Source organism: Lytechinus variegatus, chromosome 5 (assembly GCF_018143015.1).
Source record: "Lytechinus variegatus isolate NC3 chromosome 5, Lvar_3.0, whole genome shotgun sequence".
Lineage (NCBI taxonomy): Eukaryota > Metazoa > Echinodermata > Echinoidea > Temnopleuroida > Toxopneustidae > Lytechinus > Lytechinus variegatus.
In genome coordinates, this window is record NC_054744.1 from 8,902,612 (window position 1) to 8,918,106 (window position 15,495).

At 39.7% G+C, this 15,495-nt stretch overlaps 1 protein-coding gene across 1 annotated transcript; it reads left to right on the forward strand.

Moving 5' to 3' along the window:
• The first annotated feature begins 371 nt into the window (after positions 1-371).
• On the forward strand, positions 372-12,658 carry LOC121414853 (fibrinogen-like protein A). The gene is made up of 5 exons (XM_041607907.1): positions 372-435; positions 1,506-1,688; positions 4,257-4,417; positions 11,080-11,341; positions 12,344-12,658. The coding sequence occupies exons 1-5, from the start codon at positions 372-374 to the stop codon at positions 12,598-12,600; spliced, it is 927 nt and encodes a 308-aa protein (XP_041463841.1). The 3' UTR covers positions 12,601-12,658.
• Positions 12,659-15,495: the final 2,837 nt, after the last annotated feature.

A 15,495-nucleotide genomic window follows, 5' to 3' on the forward strand; every position in this document is an offset into this window, starting at 1 on the left:
TCCTAAATGCGCGTTGTTCATTGGTTGAAAATCAAGTTGCGCATGAGTTTTAGAATTTCAATTTATTGCAACTCTAAAAATCATGCGCAACTTGATTTTCAACCAATGAACAGCGCGCATTTTTGACTTGCGTTTAAACGCAACTCTTTCTGCAACAGGCCTCAGGGCTACAAGGCTGAGCAGGTGCAGCCAATGAAAATCGAGAACACCACAGAAGTAGCCGTAAAGGCCTGATTACCATAATCGTAAACTTGATGAAATCGCCCACCTTTAAATCGATAAATATGATGGCAAGAGATGTCAAAACAGAACTCTTGCCATTATATTATTTCTCTGAGGATTAATCCTCATCCGTAACTCCAACTGTAGCTATGGCTTTTTGTAGATGTAGAAGTGTTTTCGCTATCGTCCTTGCCATCTCTCAGCTCAACAAGGGTAAGTGTAACCAAGACGAATTTTTCATGTGCCATTGAAAAATTGAGAAAACGAGGAAGATGAATTGAAGTGCATGGAATAAAATGAGATGCAGAATTTCTCAGTCCGACAAGCTGTCGGGGAACTACAAAGCAAAGATTGGACTTCTTCAAGGATGCTTGCTTTCACCGTTTCTTTTCCTCCTGGTCACTGAGTTGAACATTAAGACCACCATATCAGGCAGGGGTAACGACATTCGCTGGATCCAAGATTGGAAATAAACAACAAAGTAAAAACAAACACATTTGTAGACATCCGAAAAGATGGATTATTTCTATTTCGTCCAATCTTCAACTCGTCTACTATTATTTGGTCTACCATCAGTTCGTCCAATATCCACATGGTCTAATTGCCATTTCGTCCACTCACCATTTTTTATAATAACCAGTTGGTCCAATAGCCGTTAAGTCCATATATCATTTGGTCTAATATTAAACTAAGTGTTATTAATTGGGCAAAATGAATGAAAGTAAAACAAATATTAGACCAACTGGTTGCGAGACGAAATGGTCATAGACGAACAGGTGATAAGACGAAGTGATGATTGGACAAATGGTTGTTAGACGAAATGTTGATGGACGTAATGGCATTAGACTAAATGAAGGTAGACCATGTGGTGGGTGGATAAATTGGCAGTGGACGAAATGACAATTTACCGAAAAGGTTCTGCAACAGGAACTAAGCTTCGAATCTTTAGATTGTATTGCATGTATGAGTGCTGATCTACGGATGTAAAACCTGGAGGACAACAAAGATAATGCAGAAATAAAAACCATCCATACATTCTTCAACACCTGTCCGAGTGGAATGTACATGGATACTGAGATGAAATAAGACCAACCCAGACCAGTGCTAGGCCTATTGGCTTATGGCGCTTTGCTGATGGCATATGCTGCAAACTTTAGCTCGGAACATCATTAATTATGTACCTTGTACTATTCGTATGAAAACAAACCTCAAGATTTTCTTATGAGGCCTACCTACTAAAACATGGGCACTTGTATCACTAATTATTCTCGTATCATTTACAGGTTGGGCATCTCCTGAGCAATCGCAGAAACAGCGAGGCGTCGATATCAATGGGAACTGCGAGCCGATCATGCAGGACGGGAAAGAAGTTCCGCAAAAGATGACGTACCGAATCGATGGCAAACGTTCCTACGGCAAACGTGGGAAAGGGTCTTTCCCTGTTCAGAAGAAAGCCTGTGAAATTGGTTAGTCTACTTGATATAAAGCAGGGCTGCAATCCTTTGAGAAGAGTTTGGAGTGAGACATTGCGAGGGAGCGAAGCGACGAAGCCAGAGGGCGCGGAGCGCCCGAGGGGGGATGGTGTGGAAGGGGGGTGTCCCCCCTTCCACGGTAGGGAGCTTTTACAATTTTGCAATTTAAATGGTGCAATCTGGCACATACTTTTAACTCTGATTCCATAAATACATAAGGCAGGATTCAAATAGGTTAATTGATTATTTTTAATGAAGTTCACTTACCTTGAAAAAAAATCCACATTTTTAAGTGCATTATTCCATATCAACTCTCTTTATAATAGCAGTGAAACCTCAACCTGTGATTATCTGCTGCTCCCAAGACGATACTAGAACAAGTGGTCATTATGATGGCTGTCCATACTGGGTGTCAATTAGCAAAGCCATTTCCCTACCTCTCATCCAGTTAAATTATTCTAATGGGCTTTGTTGTAACTGGAGGTTGCTCTCTGCGACGCCATCAGCCTGTGATTATCTGCTGCTCCCCAAGACGATACTAGAACAAGTGGTCATTATGATGGCTGTCCATACTGGGTGTCAATTAGCAAAGCCATTTCCCTACATCGCATCCAGTTAAATTAATCTAATGGGCTTTGATGTAACGTTATACAAGCATCCTTCCAAAGTCATTCTTACTACCATAATAATGGCATATAAAGGATCTGATCAAAACATATTTTCAAGACAAGACAAGAGACAACTTACCTACCGGCTGAAATCTGAAGTAGAAGTATACTGAGTTGCGCGGGCGCCGGCGCGGCATCTCAGCGCCGTGCCGGTGCCGGCCGGGCCGGCGGGCTATCGCATGGCATGGCTGCTGGCATTGCATTGACACTCGATCGCTCGTTGTGCCTCGTGCGCACAAAACCCCCGCTTCATAGTAAAATTTCGACGCCACCCGCACTCACACGCGGAATACAGTAAGCCAATCGCAACTCAATATCTTGTCTTTGCGCGGCAAACCGAAACCAATTTGCATTGATGGTATATTAGCTTTGCGCATGTGGGGTTAAAAACTTTGAAACTTTCGCCTGGCCGGGTTATAATGTTATTGAATATCCGATATAGGCTAATAAACTTTTTTTCTCTCTATTTTCGGGGTTCAGCGTGAGAATTCCTATGATCAGCGTGAGAGTGTGAGAATCGGGTGAAATGCTAGGGACTCACGCAGATTGCGTGAGAGTTAGCAGCCCTGTATAAAGTTAGCCCCATTTTTCGGGATACTTTCTTGAAATTGTTTCCCTTAAATCCTTCAATTAGAGATTGGCAACGAGACGCAACGAGACACTTCGGTAGATCTTGAGCAACCGATCATGTTCTAATTTTGCTTGAAGATTATTCTTTAATGTATATGTATAACACCAACATGTAATTTGGAAGCTAAAAATATAAGACCCGAAGCGGATTCCGCCCCCCCCCCCCCAACATATCGGCATTTTCGCGATATAAAATCCGCTGCGCGAAATTTTTCGACTGCGCAGCTCGCTGATATTTTATTTGCGACGCCCGGGTAGCGAAGTTTTTTTTCCCCACACGAGTTCCAGATCCCAATGTGAATATTCATGACTTGCGTCTTCGGAATAAGACTAAGAGTACGCATCTCGTTCCATGAATGAGGCAGCACCCTCATTGCCATTAATGACAAAAGATATTAACTTTATCTCGTTGGTTTAACGTAAAGTTCGGAATTAACCGGTTCTAAGTTAACCATTAATATATTCCTCATCTTACGCATAAATTTGCATAATTGATTCATATAAAAAATTGTATTATTTCGGAAAAATAAAATTAACCATACAATCTTGTAGATTTTATCGCACGCTACCCCTGTGCAATTTTTCGCTGCTCTCGCGCGATCGGCGGCCGAGGTCTCGGAAGTGATATGGGTCCAAATATCCCGGCTAGTCATATTTAAAATATTTTAAAGGGGAATCCAGCCTTCGCCATAGAATGTTGTGTTGGGGAGGAGGAAAATAAAGTAAGCAGAATGGTGAAAATTTGAAAGAAATCGGACAAGCAATAAGAAAGTTATGGCTGCTTTAGAATTGAGATCACTAATACTATGTAGATTTCAATTTGGCAACTGGGTAAGTAAATCATGACAAGGGGCAAGGACAACTTTCCCATACGTCATGTTCTTTATTATCAGGGATTTGTCGTTTTCTCCTTTAAGTATTCATTCCCCTGGGGCTGTAATCTAATTATAACCGATGTATATTGTTTTAAGTCCTCATGTAAGAAAAATATAATTTGAAATAAAACTATTGGGAAAAATGACATTTTAGCCATAATTATGTATTGCATTTCATGGAAGAGAAGCACTTGCCTTACATCACTATGACATCCCAATTTGAAGATTCCATGTGTATAGTGATCACCAATATTTACGACATTAAAAAATTCATAACTTTCTTGTTGTTTGTCCAATATTGTTCAAACTTTCACCTATAAACTTGTTTGATTTTTCTTTTCTTTATAAAAACAAGTTTTTATTTGGGTTGGATTCCCCTTTAACTACAGAAGATGGCAGCATGTCGCCCTCTTTGGTTCCTGGGCAACCAATGGACTGTGCCGACATCCAGGCTCGTGGGGCAAACGTCAGTAGTGGCGTGTACGCCATATACCCTGGAAAGCATACCAACGTTTACTGTGACATGGAGACCGACGGGGGCAATTGGACGGTGAGTACATCACAGTATAGACCCACTTCTTGGGTAGAGTTTTTCCAAGACGATTGCCCACCCATTGAATTTTAACCTGTGTTTGTGAGTAGCGTATAACTAGGCACAAATTTTTGGGGGCCAGATAAGGCATAAATTATGCACTGTTAATAAATTTCCCGGATAGCAAAGTATCTGGGGCCCATATGGGAATCATGACTTGTGGGCCTACTGGGGCCCATATGTACCATGTAAAACCCATATGTGGCCCATATGGTTTCTCCACCTAGAACCCAGATAATAAAAACCATATGGGCCCCATGTGGTATCTATATGGGCGATGTGGTCTTATTTCAGGGTCGACCGAGCCCAGATAGAAACATATAAAACCCATATGCGGCCCATGTGGTATCTATATGGGCGAAGTGGCATAATTATGGATCGACTGAGCCCAGATAGAAACATATAAAACCCATATGGGGCCTATATGGGTTTTCCCACCTAGAACCCACATAATAAAACCATATGGGCCCCATGTGGTATCTATATGGGCGAAGTGGCATAATTATGGATCGCCTGAGCCCATATAGGAACATATAAAACCCATATGGGGCCCATATGGGTTTTCCCACCTAGAACCCACATAATAAAACCATATGGGCCCCATGTGGTATCTATATGGGCGAAGTGGCATAATTACCCAGATAGCAAAATATCTGGACCCCATATGGATCCAATGTGGGTTATCTGGGACCCATATGGCCCATATGGAAACCATATGGGCTAGAAGTGGGTAGGTCCACATGGGGCCCATATACAGTGCGTATCAAAAAAAAGTTTACACTTTGAAAAAACCCTGTAAAATTATACATTTGTAATATCCTGAAGATTTTTCCACATTTTAACATTGGTACAGATCCATTTAAGCAAATGACGATATAACTATCGAAAAATATTTCCGCTTGAGTGAGCACCACTTACTTTTGAAAAGTTAGTGAAAAATGATTTGCGCAGAACTTTGAAATAGCTATGCGAATAAAAGTAAACATTTATCATGAAGAACACGTAGAATTTAGCAAGTAAAATTGATTTGAAGATATCTTTGACCTCTTTTAACTTGTTTCCTTGCCCAATACACTTCGAAGAGTGCATTGCGCCCCGCCCCACTCCCCCACACACCAAGGCCATCAAGACGATATTTTATTTACACTGAGCTGTGATTTACATAAAATGAATTAGGCTTGATTTTTATTTTGTTAATCATTGTCAACTTGGGAAAAGTGTGGAGAAACAAGTATTAAATGAAAAATTAAGTGTCAACCCACTTTAAATAATAAAAACTTAGTGAAAAAGTGCTGGAGATGTCTGATGTAAACTTTTGTTCAGATTCAGTTATGTCCTCAGATCCAGCTGGCACAAAAAGGGTATAAGTTATGCTTACTAAGTGTTGAAATTTCAATTTGGGTGGCAAATTTGTTTAAAAATGCTTGAATGTATCTGTTTTTATCTTAATTTACTAAAAGTGCAAGGGAAAGGTAGGAAAAATGTATCGCAAGGTAAATTTGATTTTGCCCTTTCCCCTTGACACTGCGTGAAAACGAGCATTTCTGCGCAAACAGATTTCTGCGAGCTTTACAAAAATGGACAGTGCTCACTCAAGTGTAACATTCTGTCAAAACTTTTACTTTCATTGGATAAATGAGACCCAAACCGAAGATTATATGTGTAAAAATTACCCACATGTTGTATATTTGTTAATACCCAGAGCTTTTTCAAAGTGTAAACTTTTTTTGATACGCACTGTATATGGGGCCCATCTGCGTTATATCTGGGCCCATATGTACCAGATGAATATCATCTGGGCTGGAGATGGGCATTTCCAAGTGGGACCCAGATGGGCTAAAATATGTGGGACCCATCTGGGTTAAATCTGGGCCCATATGTACCAGATGAATATCATCTGGGCTAGAGATGGGCATTTCCAAGTGTGACCCAGGTGGGCTAAAATATGTGGGGCCCATCTGGGTTAAATCTGGGCCCATATGTACCAGATGAATATCATCTGGGCTGGAGATGGGCATTTCCAAGTGGGACCCAGATGGGCTAAATTATGTGGGACCCATCTGGGCCCATATGTTCCAGATGAATATCATCTGGGCTGGAGATGGGCATTTTCAAGTGGGACCCAGATGGACAAAAATATATGGGACCAATCTGGGATGTATCTGGGCCCATATGTACCAGATGAACATCATCTGGGCTGGAAATGGGCATTTCCAAGCGGGACCCAGATGGGCTAAAATATGTTGGACCCATCTGGGTTATATCTGGGCCCATATGTACCAGATGAATATCATCTGGGCTGGAGATGGGCGTTTAGTGGGACCCAGATGGGCTAAAATATGTGGGACCCATCTGGGATATATCTGGGCCCATATGTGCCAGATGAATATCATCTGGGCTGGAGATGGGCATTTCCAAGTGGGACCCAGATGGGCTAAAATATGTGGGACCCATCTGGGTTATATCTGGGCCCATATGTACCAGATGAATATCATCTGGGCTGGAGATGGGCATTTCCAAGTGGGACCCAGATGGGCTAAATTATGTGGGACCCATCTGGGATATATCTGGGCCCATATGTACCAGATGAATATCAGCTGGGCTGGAGATGGGCATATCACTGGATCGATCGATCTAGACTGCTGTCATGAATATTCATTACAACAGTAAATGACCAAAATTTTAGCTAAAACAGCTACAACAATTGAAATGTTTTTGTTTATGCAAGGATTCCACCGTAAAAAGTTTCAGAAAAGTATGTAATTTATTACTATAAAATTAAAAATCGAAACATTTAATTTCAGGACAAAATTTTCAAGGTTAAATATTGAAAATAGTTATTAACCATTGCCTGTCAAGTATAGCAAACTCGCTGTATATATAGAAGTCAATAACAAGATTCAGTGGTTAGGTATAGGATAGGATTAGGATTTAGGGTTAGAATGTAGGATTATAGGATATGATAAGGAGTAGAGTATTGGGTTGTAAAGTCACCTTAATGACACAAATTAATGTAATTTTTTAAATTTATTAAAACATCGTGAACCTACATGGGGCCCACATGGGACCCATATAAAAACGCAGTATTGTTTTCATATGGGCCCCAAATGGGCCATATGGGCCTGCCCATATACAACCCACACTAAACCCACTCGGCCCAAATGGGCCCCACATAGGGTGTACATATGGGTCCCAGATTGGTCAAGTGGGGCCCATACATAGCCCAAATTGGCCCCATATGGTTTACATGGGTACGATGTGGGCCTGCCTATATTTACCTCACGCGAAACCCTGGCCCATATGGGGTCCAGACGGCGCGTTTCCGTTTTACACCCTGGCGAAGGCATTTTCCGGAAAAGTAGCCAAAAAGCGACTAGTAAAGAGTCTACACACGTCGCTGGTTGCATGCAGCGTGCGACACAGGCGAATCCACAGAGATCAGTGGTCCACCACCGCATGCAATTTGCACAGTTACTGATCAGAACACAGAGTTCCTCGGCACTTCATGAATCATGTACAGAGAGAGCGGCAGTCAGGATCGAGTGAAATCCGTACATGCTTTTGCAGTCGCGTTGTTTATGATAGTTTTTTTTCTAAAAATAAATTATTAACTAAATGAATAGAATGACAGACAAAATCAAAATAAACAGATACTTATAATGGAAAGACAAATTGAAGTTTGATGGATTGATACACTTAGAAGCTGCCGAAAGATAGATATAGAAGACTGATAAATAGATCGATAGACAGATAGATAGATAGAAATAGAGAGAGAGACAGAGAGAGAGGTGGATAGATAGATAGAAAGAGAGAGAAAGAGGGAGGGATGGATGGATAGATAGATAAATAGAGAGAGGGGGAGAGACAGAGAGGTCGATATATAGAGGGAGAGAGAGAGAGAGAGAATGATAGATAGATAGATAGATAGAGAGAGAGATGTTATAGATAGAAATATGGACGGACAAAGAGAAAGAGAGAAAAAAGACAGACAGATGCTAGAGAAGGAGAGAGATAGAGAATTTGAGAGACAGATAGATAGACTCAAGAATGAGAGAGACAGAAAAGATAGACAAATTAACAGATAGATAGATACATAGATAGATAGATATATAGATAGAGAGAAATAGAGAAAGACAGACAGGTGGATAGATAGAGGATTTGAGAGATAGATAGATGAGAGATAGATAGATGTTACTCGGATAGATAAAGAGGGAGAGAGACAAAGAATATTAACAGATAGATAGATACTCTAGTTAAAAAAATAGATAGATAAATAGGTAGAGAGAATGAGAGAAAGACAGACAGATGGATAGATATATAGATAGATAGATAGATAGAGAGAGAGAGAGAGATATTAAATAGATAAAGAATGAAAGAGACAGAGAAGATTATTAACAAATTAACAGATAGATAGATACTCTACTTAAAAAAATAGATAAATAGATAGAGAGAAATAGAGAAAGACAGACAGATGGATAGATAGATCGATAGATAGAGAATTTGAGAGATAAATAGATGTTAGATAGATAAAGAATGAGAGAAACAGAGAAGATAGACAAATTAACCGATACTGTAGTTTCATAGATAGATAGATAAATAGATAGAAGAAAGACAGACAGATGGATTGAGAGAGAGGGGGAGAGCTGGAGAATTTGAGAGATAGATAGATGTCAGATAGATCAAGAATGAGAGAGAAGAGCGACAAATTAACAGATAGATACTGTAGTTACATAGGTAGGTAGAGAGAGAGAAATAGAGAAAGACAGACAGATGGATGGATAGATAGAGAATTTGAGATAGATAGATGTTAGATAAAGAATGAGAGAGACAGAGAAGATTATTAGATAGATAGATACTGCAGTTACATAGATAAAAGAGATAGAATTTGAGAGATAGATACATAGACAGATATAGAGAGAAACAGACATCAGCAAATCGGCAAGGCAAATGATCAAGGCAAACATTCATATTGAACCTGGAAAGTATAAGCTCAGCTGCATTTGCAAGTACCGTATGTTCTGCGGATAACTTCGGTGCGGACTTTGGATCGCGCGCCCAGCTGATAATATACCCAAACAAACGTAGACGTAGACTCTTCACTAGTCGCTTTTTGGCTACTTTTCCGGAAAATGCCTTCGCCAGGGTGTAAAACGGAAACCCGCGTCCAGACGGGGTGTACGGTGCAAAAAACACATGGGTCCCAGATGGGCCAATCATAGCCCACATGGGCAACCCATATGGGGCCCATATGGTAGCAATGTGGGCCTGACCATATTCAACCCACACTAAACCCACTTGGCCCAAATGAGCCCCACAAAGGGTGTACATATGGGTCCCAGATTGGCCAGGTGGGGCCCATATGGGCCCATACATAGCCCAAATGGGCCCCATATGGTTTACATGGGTACGATGTGGGCCTGCCCATATTTACCCCACGCGAAACCGTGGCCCATATGGGCCCCAGACGGGTGTACGGTGTAAAAAACACAAGGGGCCCAGATGGGCCCATGTGGACCCATACATAGCCCACATGGGCAACCCATATGGGGCCCACATTTTAGCCCAGATAAGCCCACAAGTAACCCATATAGGCCCCATATATTTTGCTCACTGGGTTGTCCTTAAAATAAAAGAAGTTCCTGCAGCAGTCTCGAGAACACCTGCAATCTTACCAGATTGCGCAATCTTACAGGAAATTGGTATTTGGTGTATGGAATCTTATAAATTTCCTTAAATAAAACACCCTTTTCCCCTTTTAAACAGACCTGTTCTGTTAATTGCAGAAAATTCCTGTTTTCTGAATTCACAGAATGATTCTGTTATTGCTTTTTGCAAACTCTTCTTTTTTTTCTGTAAAATCACGGGGTGGGGGGGTTATCCATGGATCTATTACGAATTATTATTTGTGATAGGTCCATGGTTTAACAGTGTGGAGCAAGTTTTCTACTAAGCAGCAAGCGAGGAAAAGAAAGGAAAAAGTAAAGGAAACGAGAGAAATGTGAAATTATTTCCTGAATATTGAAAAATCGATATTTGTAGAAAAAGTCAACATTTTTGTCGTTTGGCTCGTATGCCATGTCTGACCACATTAACCAGTAATTGGTGCATTGCGCTGGTGTCGTGTACCCGGGTCGTATGTAGGACACAATAATTATTGAAAGAAAGGGGAGGGGGAATGTCCATAGCGTACCTACGGGGGGGGGGGCAGAGGGACATATCCCTGCCCCCCGGATGAGCTTGAATACCTATTTTCCCCCCCCCTGACGAGCGTGAAGGCTTGAAGACCCTTTTTTTGCTTGTCAATTTTTTTTCGGGTATGATTGAAGAGCTTTTTGATTGAAGACCTTTTTTTTCTTTTTTGCTTGTCAAAATTTTTTCTGGTACGATTGAAGAGCTTTTTGATTGAAGAGCTTTTTTGTGTTGCTTGTCACATTTTTCGACCGGTTTTGCCCCCCCCCCCCCCCTGTGGAAAATCCCAGGTACGCCACTGGGGATTGTACTGTATAACAAAGGAAATCATAGAGAAAACAAGTGACATGTTGAGATAAGGGCAGAAAAGGTCACAATTTGTTAAAAGAATACACACATTTTTCTTTGCTCCTTCCCGCGGAATGCAATAGGTTTTTCAACGTAGAACTGATGGTTCTGAGAATTTCAACCGTAACTGGTCTGATTACAAGACCGGTTTTGGGAGTATCTCTTCCGAGCACTGGCTCGGTAACGATATAATTCATCAGCTATCGAATCAAAGGAATTACGAACTGCGGGTTGATCTGGAAGGCTTCAAAGGAAATACTCTATATGCCAATTACGACACCTTTCGAATTGACAATGAAACACTGGGCTACCTCCTGACTGTCAGCGGCTATTCGGGTAATACAGGTAATGAAAAAAAAAGGTCTCCACTATCTTCCGAGTATCTTTATCAAAGGTCAAGTCCACCCCAGAAAAATGTTGATTTGAATAAATAAAGCAAAATCAAGAAAGCATAATGCTGAAAATTTCATCAAAATCGGATGTGAAATAAGAAAGTTATGGCATTTTAAAGTTTCGCGTTTCAACAGTTTTAATTATGTGCACAACTCAGTGAGATGCAAATGAGAGAGTCGATGATGTCACTCACTCACTATTTCTTTTGTTTTTTATTGTTTGAATTATACAATATTTCACTTTTTTTTACAGATTTGACTATAAGGACCAACTTCACTAAACCATATAGTATTAAACAATGCTAATTCCACATGTTCAGGAGGAATAATTAATCGTTGTTTCACTTGACAATGAGGAGAAATTAAAGTATTTCATATTTCATAAAATAAAATACAAAAGAAATAGTGAGTGGATGACAATCATCAGTCTCATTTGCATACTGACCAGGATGTGCATATAACTGTTTTTTTTTAATTAAGCGAAACTTTAAAAATGTCATAACTTTCTTATTTTACATCCGATTTTGATGAAATTATTTCAGTGTTATGCTTGTTACATTTTTCTCTTTTTATTCAAATCAACTTCGTGTTGGGGTGGACTTTTCCTTTAAGAAAGTTGTATTAACTGTTTGCATGTACTGGCGTACAAGCCTATTCTTAGGTACCCCCACCTCCGGTACTACCCCGGTGATAGACATTAATCTGAATCCGTAGTCTCAATATTCCACTCATTTTTGTTCTAAAAAGCTTTTTTTTATATCATGACTAAAGAGCTAAATTCTCCCTTTTCTTTCTTTTCATTCTGGTTAAGGGGAGGGTCACCTTTTTTGTTCTTCTATCCTAAAAAATTACTTCTAACTTCATTCACTCTTGGTTCCTTTCTTTATCCTTTTTCTACTAATTTTCCATTTCCTTTTTGATTACTTTCTTTATGTTTTCCTTCTGTTCATCACAGGCGACACACTTTGGTATCACAATGGAAGGACATTTCTTACTCCTGACATGAACAGCCAATGCGCAAGGGACTACAGGGTCGGTTGGTGGTATGGTCCTGCCGGTCATTGCTTTACAGCTGCTTCTTTTGATATTAATTGTAAACCGCTTAATCAACCGGGCGGGATTTCTTGGATATCGGTGGTGACTCACAGGTTAAAGAAAAGTGAGATGAAGCTACGACCTGTACCGGATTACCCCATCAATTCGAACAATTAAGGGCAAGTCCAAGGATTTAGGCTGGTTTGAGTATGGGGAGGTGGAACTTAAGTGGTGGGGGGGGCACAGGCCGATGCTTTTTTCAGATCTTCATGGAAAAGTCATAGCCACAGATATGGGAGGCTAATCTTGCTTACTAGTTCCACCAACACCTACCAGGAGAGCATTACCACGCTCCTGGCGGATGATACGAATGATCCTGACAATGTGCTGCACAGCATCCAAAAAGAAGACCAATTTCATCTCCGCCGATGTATATGTTGAAATTTTATGTCAGGATTTTAAAGGTTTTCTTAATCACTGTAATTATAATTGTGAAGAGTGTTGGGTCTCTACAGTAGTCCACTCTATAAATCACGTTTAAAATATGATACGTATCTCTCCCTTTGATTTCGAGTGTAGGCCTACCGCCCCCCCCCCCCTCCCACTACCCTCGCCATTTTTCATTCAATTAATCGCGGTGTCACGAATTCACGTGCTATTGCACTCTTACAGACATGATTAATACTTGTACAGGGGCACGGATCCAGGTTTTTCCTTGGGGGGGGGGGACATTTTCCCGGGGAAAATTTGACAAGCAAAAAAAAGAGCATGTTTTCACCCCAATTTTAAGGCTATTTCTTCCACGAAACATTTGACAAGCAAATAAATAAAATGTAAAAATTAAAAAAAAAGTCCTCACTAGTATTTGAATGCCATAGATCTAATTAAAAATGAATGCTGAACATTACTTTTAAGGGGGAGGCATATGTGTAAAACGGCATATTTACATCGAAAATTGATTATGGCTCTCAAGGGGGGGGGGGCACGGGCCGATTGTTTCCCCCTCCCCCTTGGATCCGCCAATGTACATGAATATTCAGCTTTGAAATGATACCACTATCAGGCAATATCTCTCCGTTCAACTGAGATATGGTATGACAAGCCGAATAAAAATTGAAAAGGCGTAACGAAACCACATAGGGGCGAGTTGAAAACGCATCGTCAAAAATTAACATTCCATGCTTTGTGATTAGTAAATATGATTACCATGGAGATATAATCCTAATTTTGCCTAGCATCATCATCATCATAAGTGAATAATTATGATTATCTTAGAGATACATACTAATTTTGCCTCTCTGTTGCACTTAATCATATTTTATCGCAATCAAATTGCTTGATAAAAAGCTAACTAGTGCTGGTCAGATGCAGTTTTATCTATGGTGGGGTGGGGGTTTGGTCGTCATGAATTACAATTATTCAAATTATTCTTAGTTTACCAAATTTCTCTCTTCTCTCGCTCGCTGACAGGGCTCGCTCATAAAATGAAGATTTTAGGGCAGCGATCGTTCTTATATACCGGCAATGTGATAGCGACTATTATGTAGTGTCAGCAAATTTGTTTAACAATCAAAATTGACAACCACGTCAGAGAGAAGGAAATGGGAATCATAAATATGATTTATTGTTTGAAATGGGCTAATTCTAATTTCATAAACAAGGCATGTTTTGTCAGTACTTCCCTCCGTTTGATGGAAGAAACATAAATGTTGGTTTTGGACGGCAAACAAGTGCCCAGATACAGTCATATTTGGTAGATAGTGATCAAAAGTGTTTTATAGTTTCAATTATGACAACTACTCTATTTGAGATGGTATAAAGAAAATCGAAAGCTATGTTTATGCTTGGTTTTGATGTAAAAAGGTATCTACTTGAGATGTTATTAAAGAAATTTATTTGAAAATCTGTAAATTGTGAAGAAGATGCAATAAAGAATTCTGCAAAAAAAGGTGTTTTTTTTTAATCAGACGACAGCACCACTTTCAGCGTTAACCATTATTCTTACCTTCGGCATATAAATTCGAGCCGTGTTTAATACCTAAATTATAGTAAAACATTGCTATGATTGACCAAGGGACTCGGGTTTTTTAAAGAAAAAGAACTTTGCCTAACATGGCAACGGTTGAAGAAACAGACAAAGACCCCAGTTTAACAATGAAAGGGTTCCAAGAAACATTATGGTATACAACTATTTTGGATGTCTATTCGAGATAATCTTTGAATTTACCCTGTCGATAAAAACGGCGTTGTTCTGGGCACTTTGGGCACTGATTCGGAAAATTCACCATAGGAGGTAATATTTTGATAAATGATACGACATGTTGTACTCGACAATAACGACACAGTATAAAATGGATAACGGAGGTCTAGAGAGGCGAAAATGCAACGTACAGCACTGTACTATTGCTTTGGACCTACGCTAGCATAATTCTCACTTTTATAAACGACGTTCTAGACAGATGAAGGAAAAGAGTTTGGAAGATTAAAATAATTCTCTTGTACAGTTCACTTGATTGACTCGCCATTTGCAAACCACTCTTCAACCATTTAATAATAATAAAACGAATTTGTTCCATCACTGGATTGCAGCTATACAGTGCGTATCAAAAAAAACGGGACAGATTTGAAAAGTCCATAAAATTTTAGTTTCAAATCATGATGTCTATATTTTGGTGTTAATATGTGCTCTAAGGTCTTGTCTTTCAAATGCTATTATGAAAATTTAGTTTCGTTCATGCTTGAGCGAACACGGGACGTTTTTGTTGGGGATTCAAAAAGAGGCTTGCGCCAGAATTGCAGAATATGAGTAATATGATGATCGGACTTCTTGCTAATTAGCAGACTTCCTCTTAACCTTTTCATTATCTTTGCCATAATTTTCAAATCATGCGGTCAAAATTCATTTTCAGATCTATTTATTTGCTTTAATTATTCTGTTGTTTCTTTTTAATATGCTCTCTGTTAGCTTTGAATATTCCTTCTTCAAGCTAATTTTTTTTTCAACTGAATTATGGGAGAGCATGGATTTTTTATTCAAATCCTTTCATTATGTGCCACAAAGGTTATGGTGCC

What these genes read in the sequence shown, in the direction of transcription:
- LOC121414853 (XM_041607907.1), top strand. Translation starts at nt 372, where the DNA reads ATGGCTTTTTGTAGATGTAGAAGTGTTTTCGCTATCGTCCTTGCCATC. An exon ending in CCGACGGGGGCAATTGGACG is followed by an intron (nt 4,418 to 11,079) that starts GTGAGTACATCA and finishes GGAATGCAATAG; the next exon opens with GTTTTTCAACGTAGAACTGA. An exon ending in CGGCTATTCGGGTAATACAG is followed by an intron (nt 11,342 to 12,343) that starts GTAATGAAAAAA and finishes TGTTCATCACAG; the next exon opens with GCGACACACTTTGGTATCAC.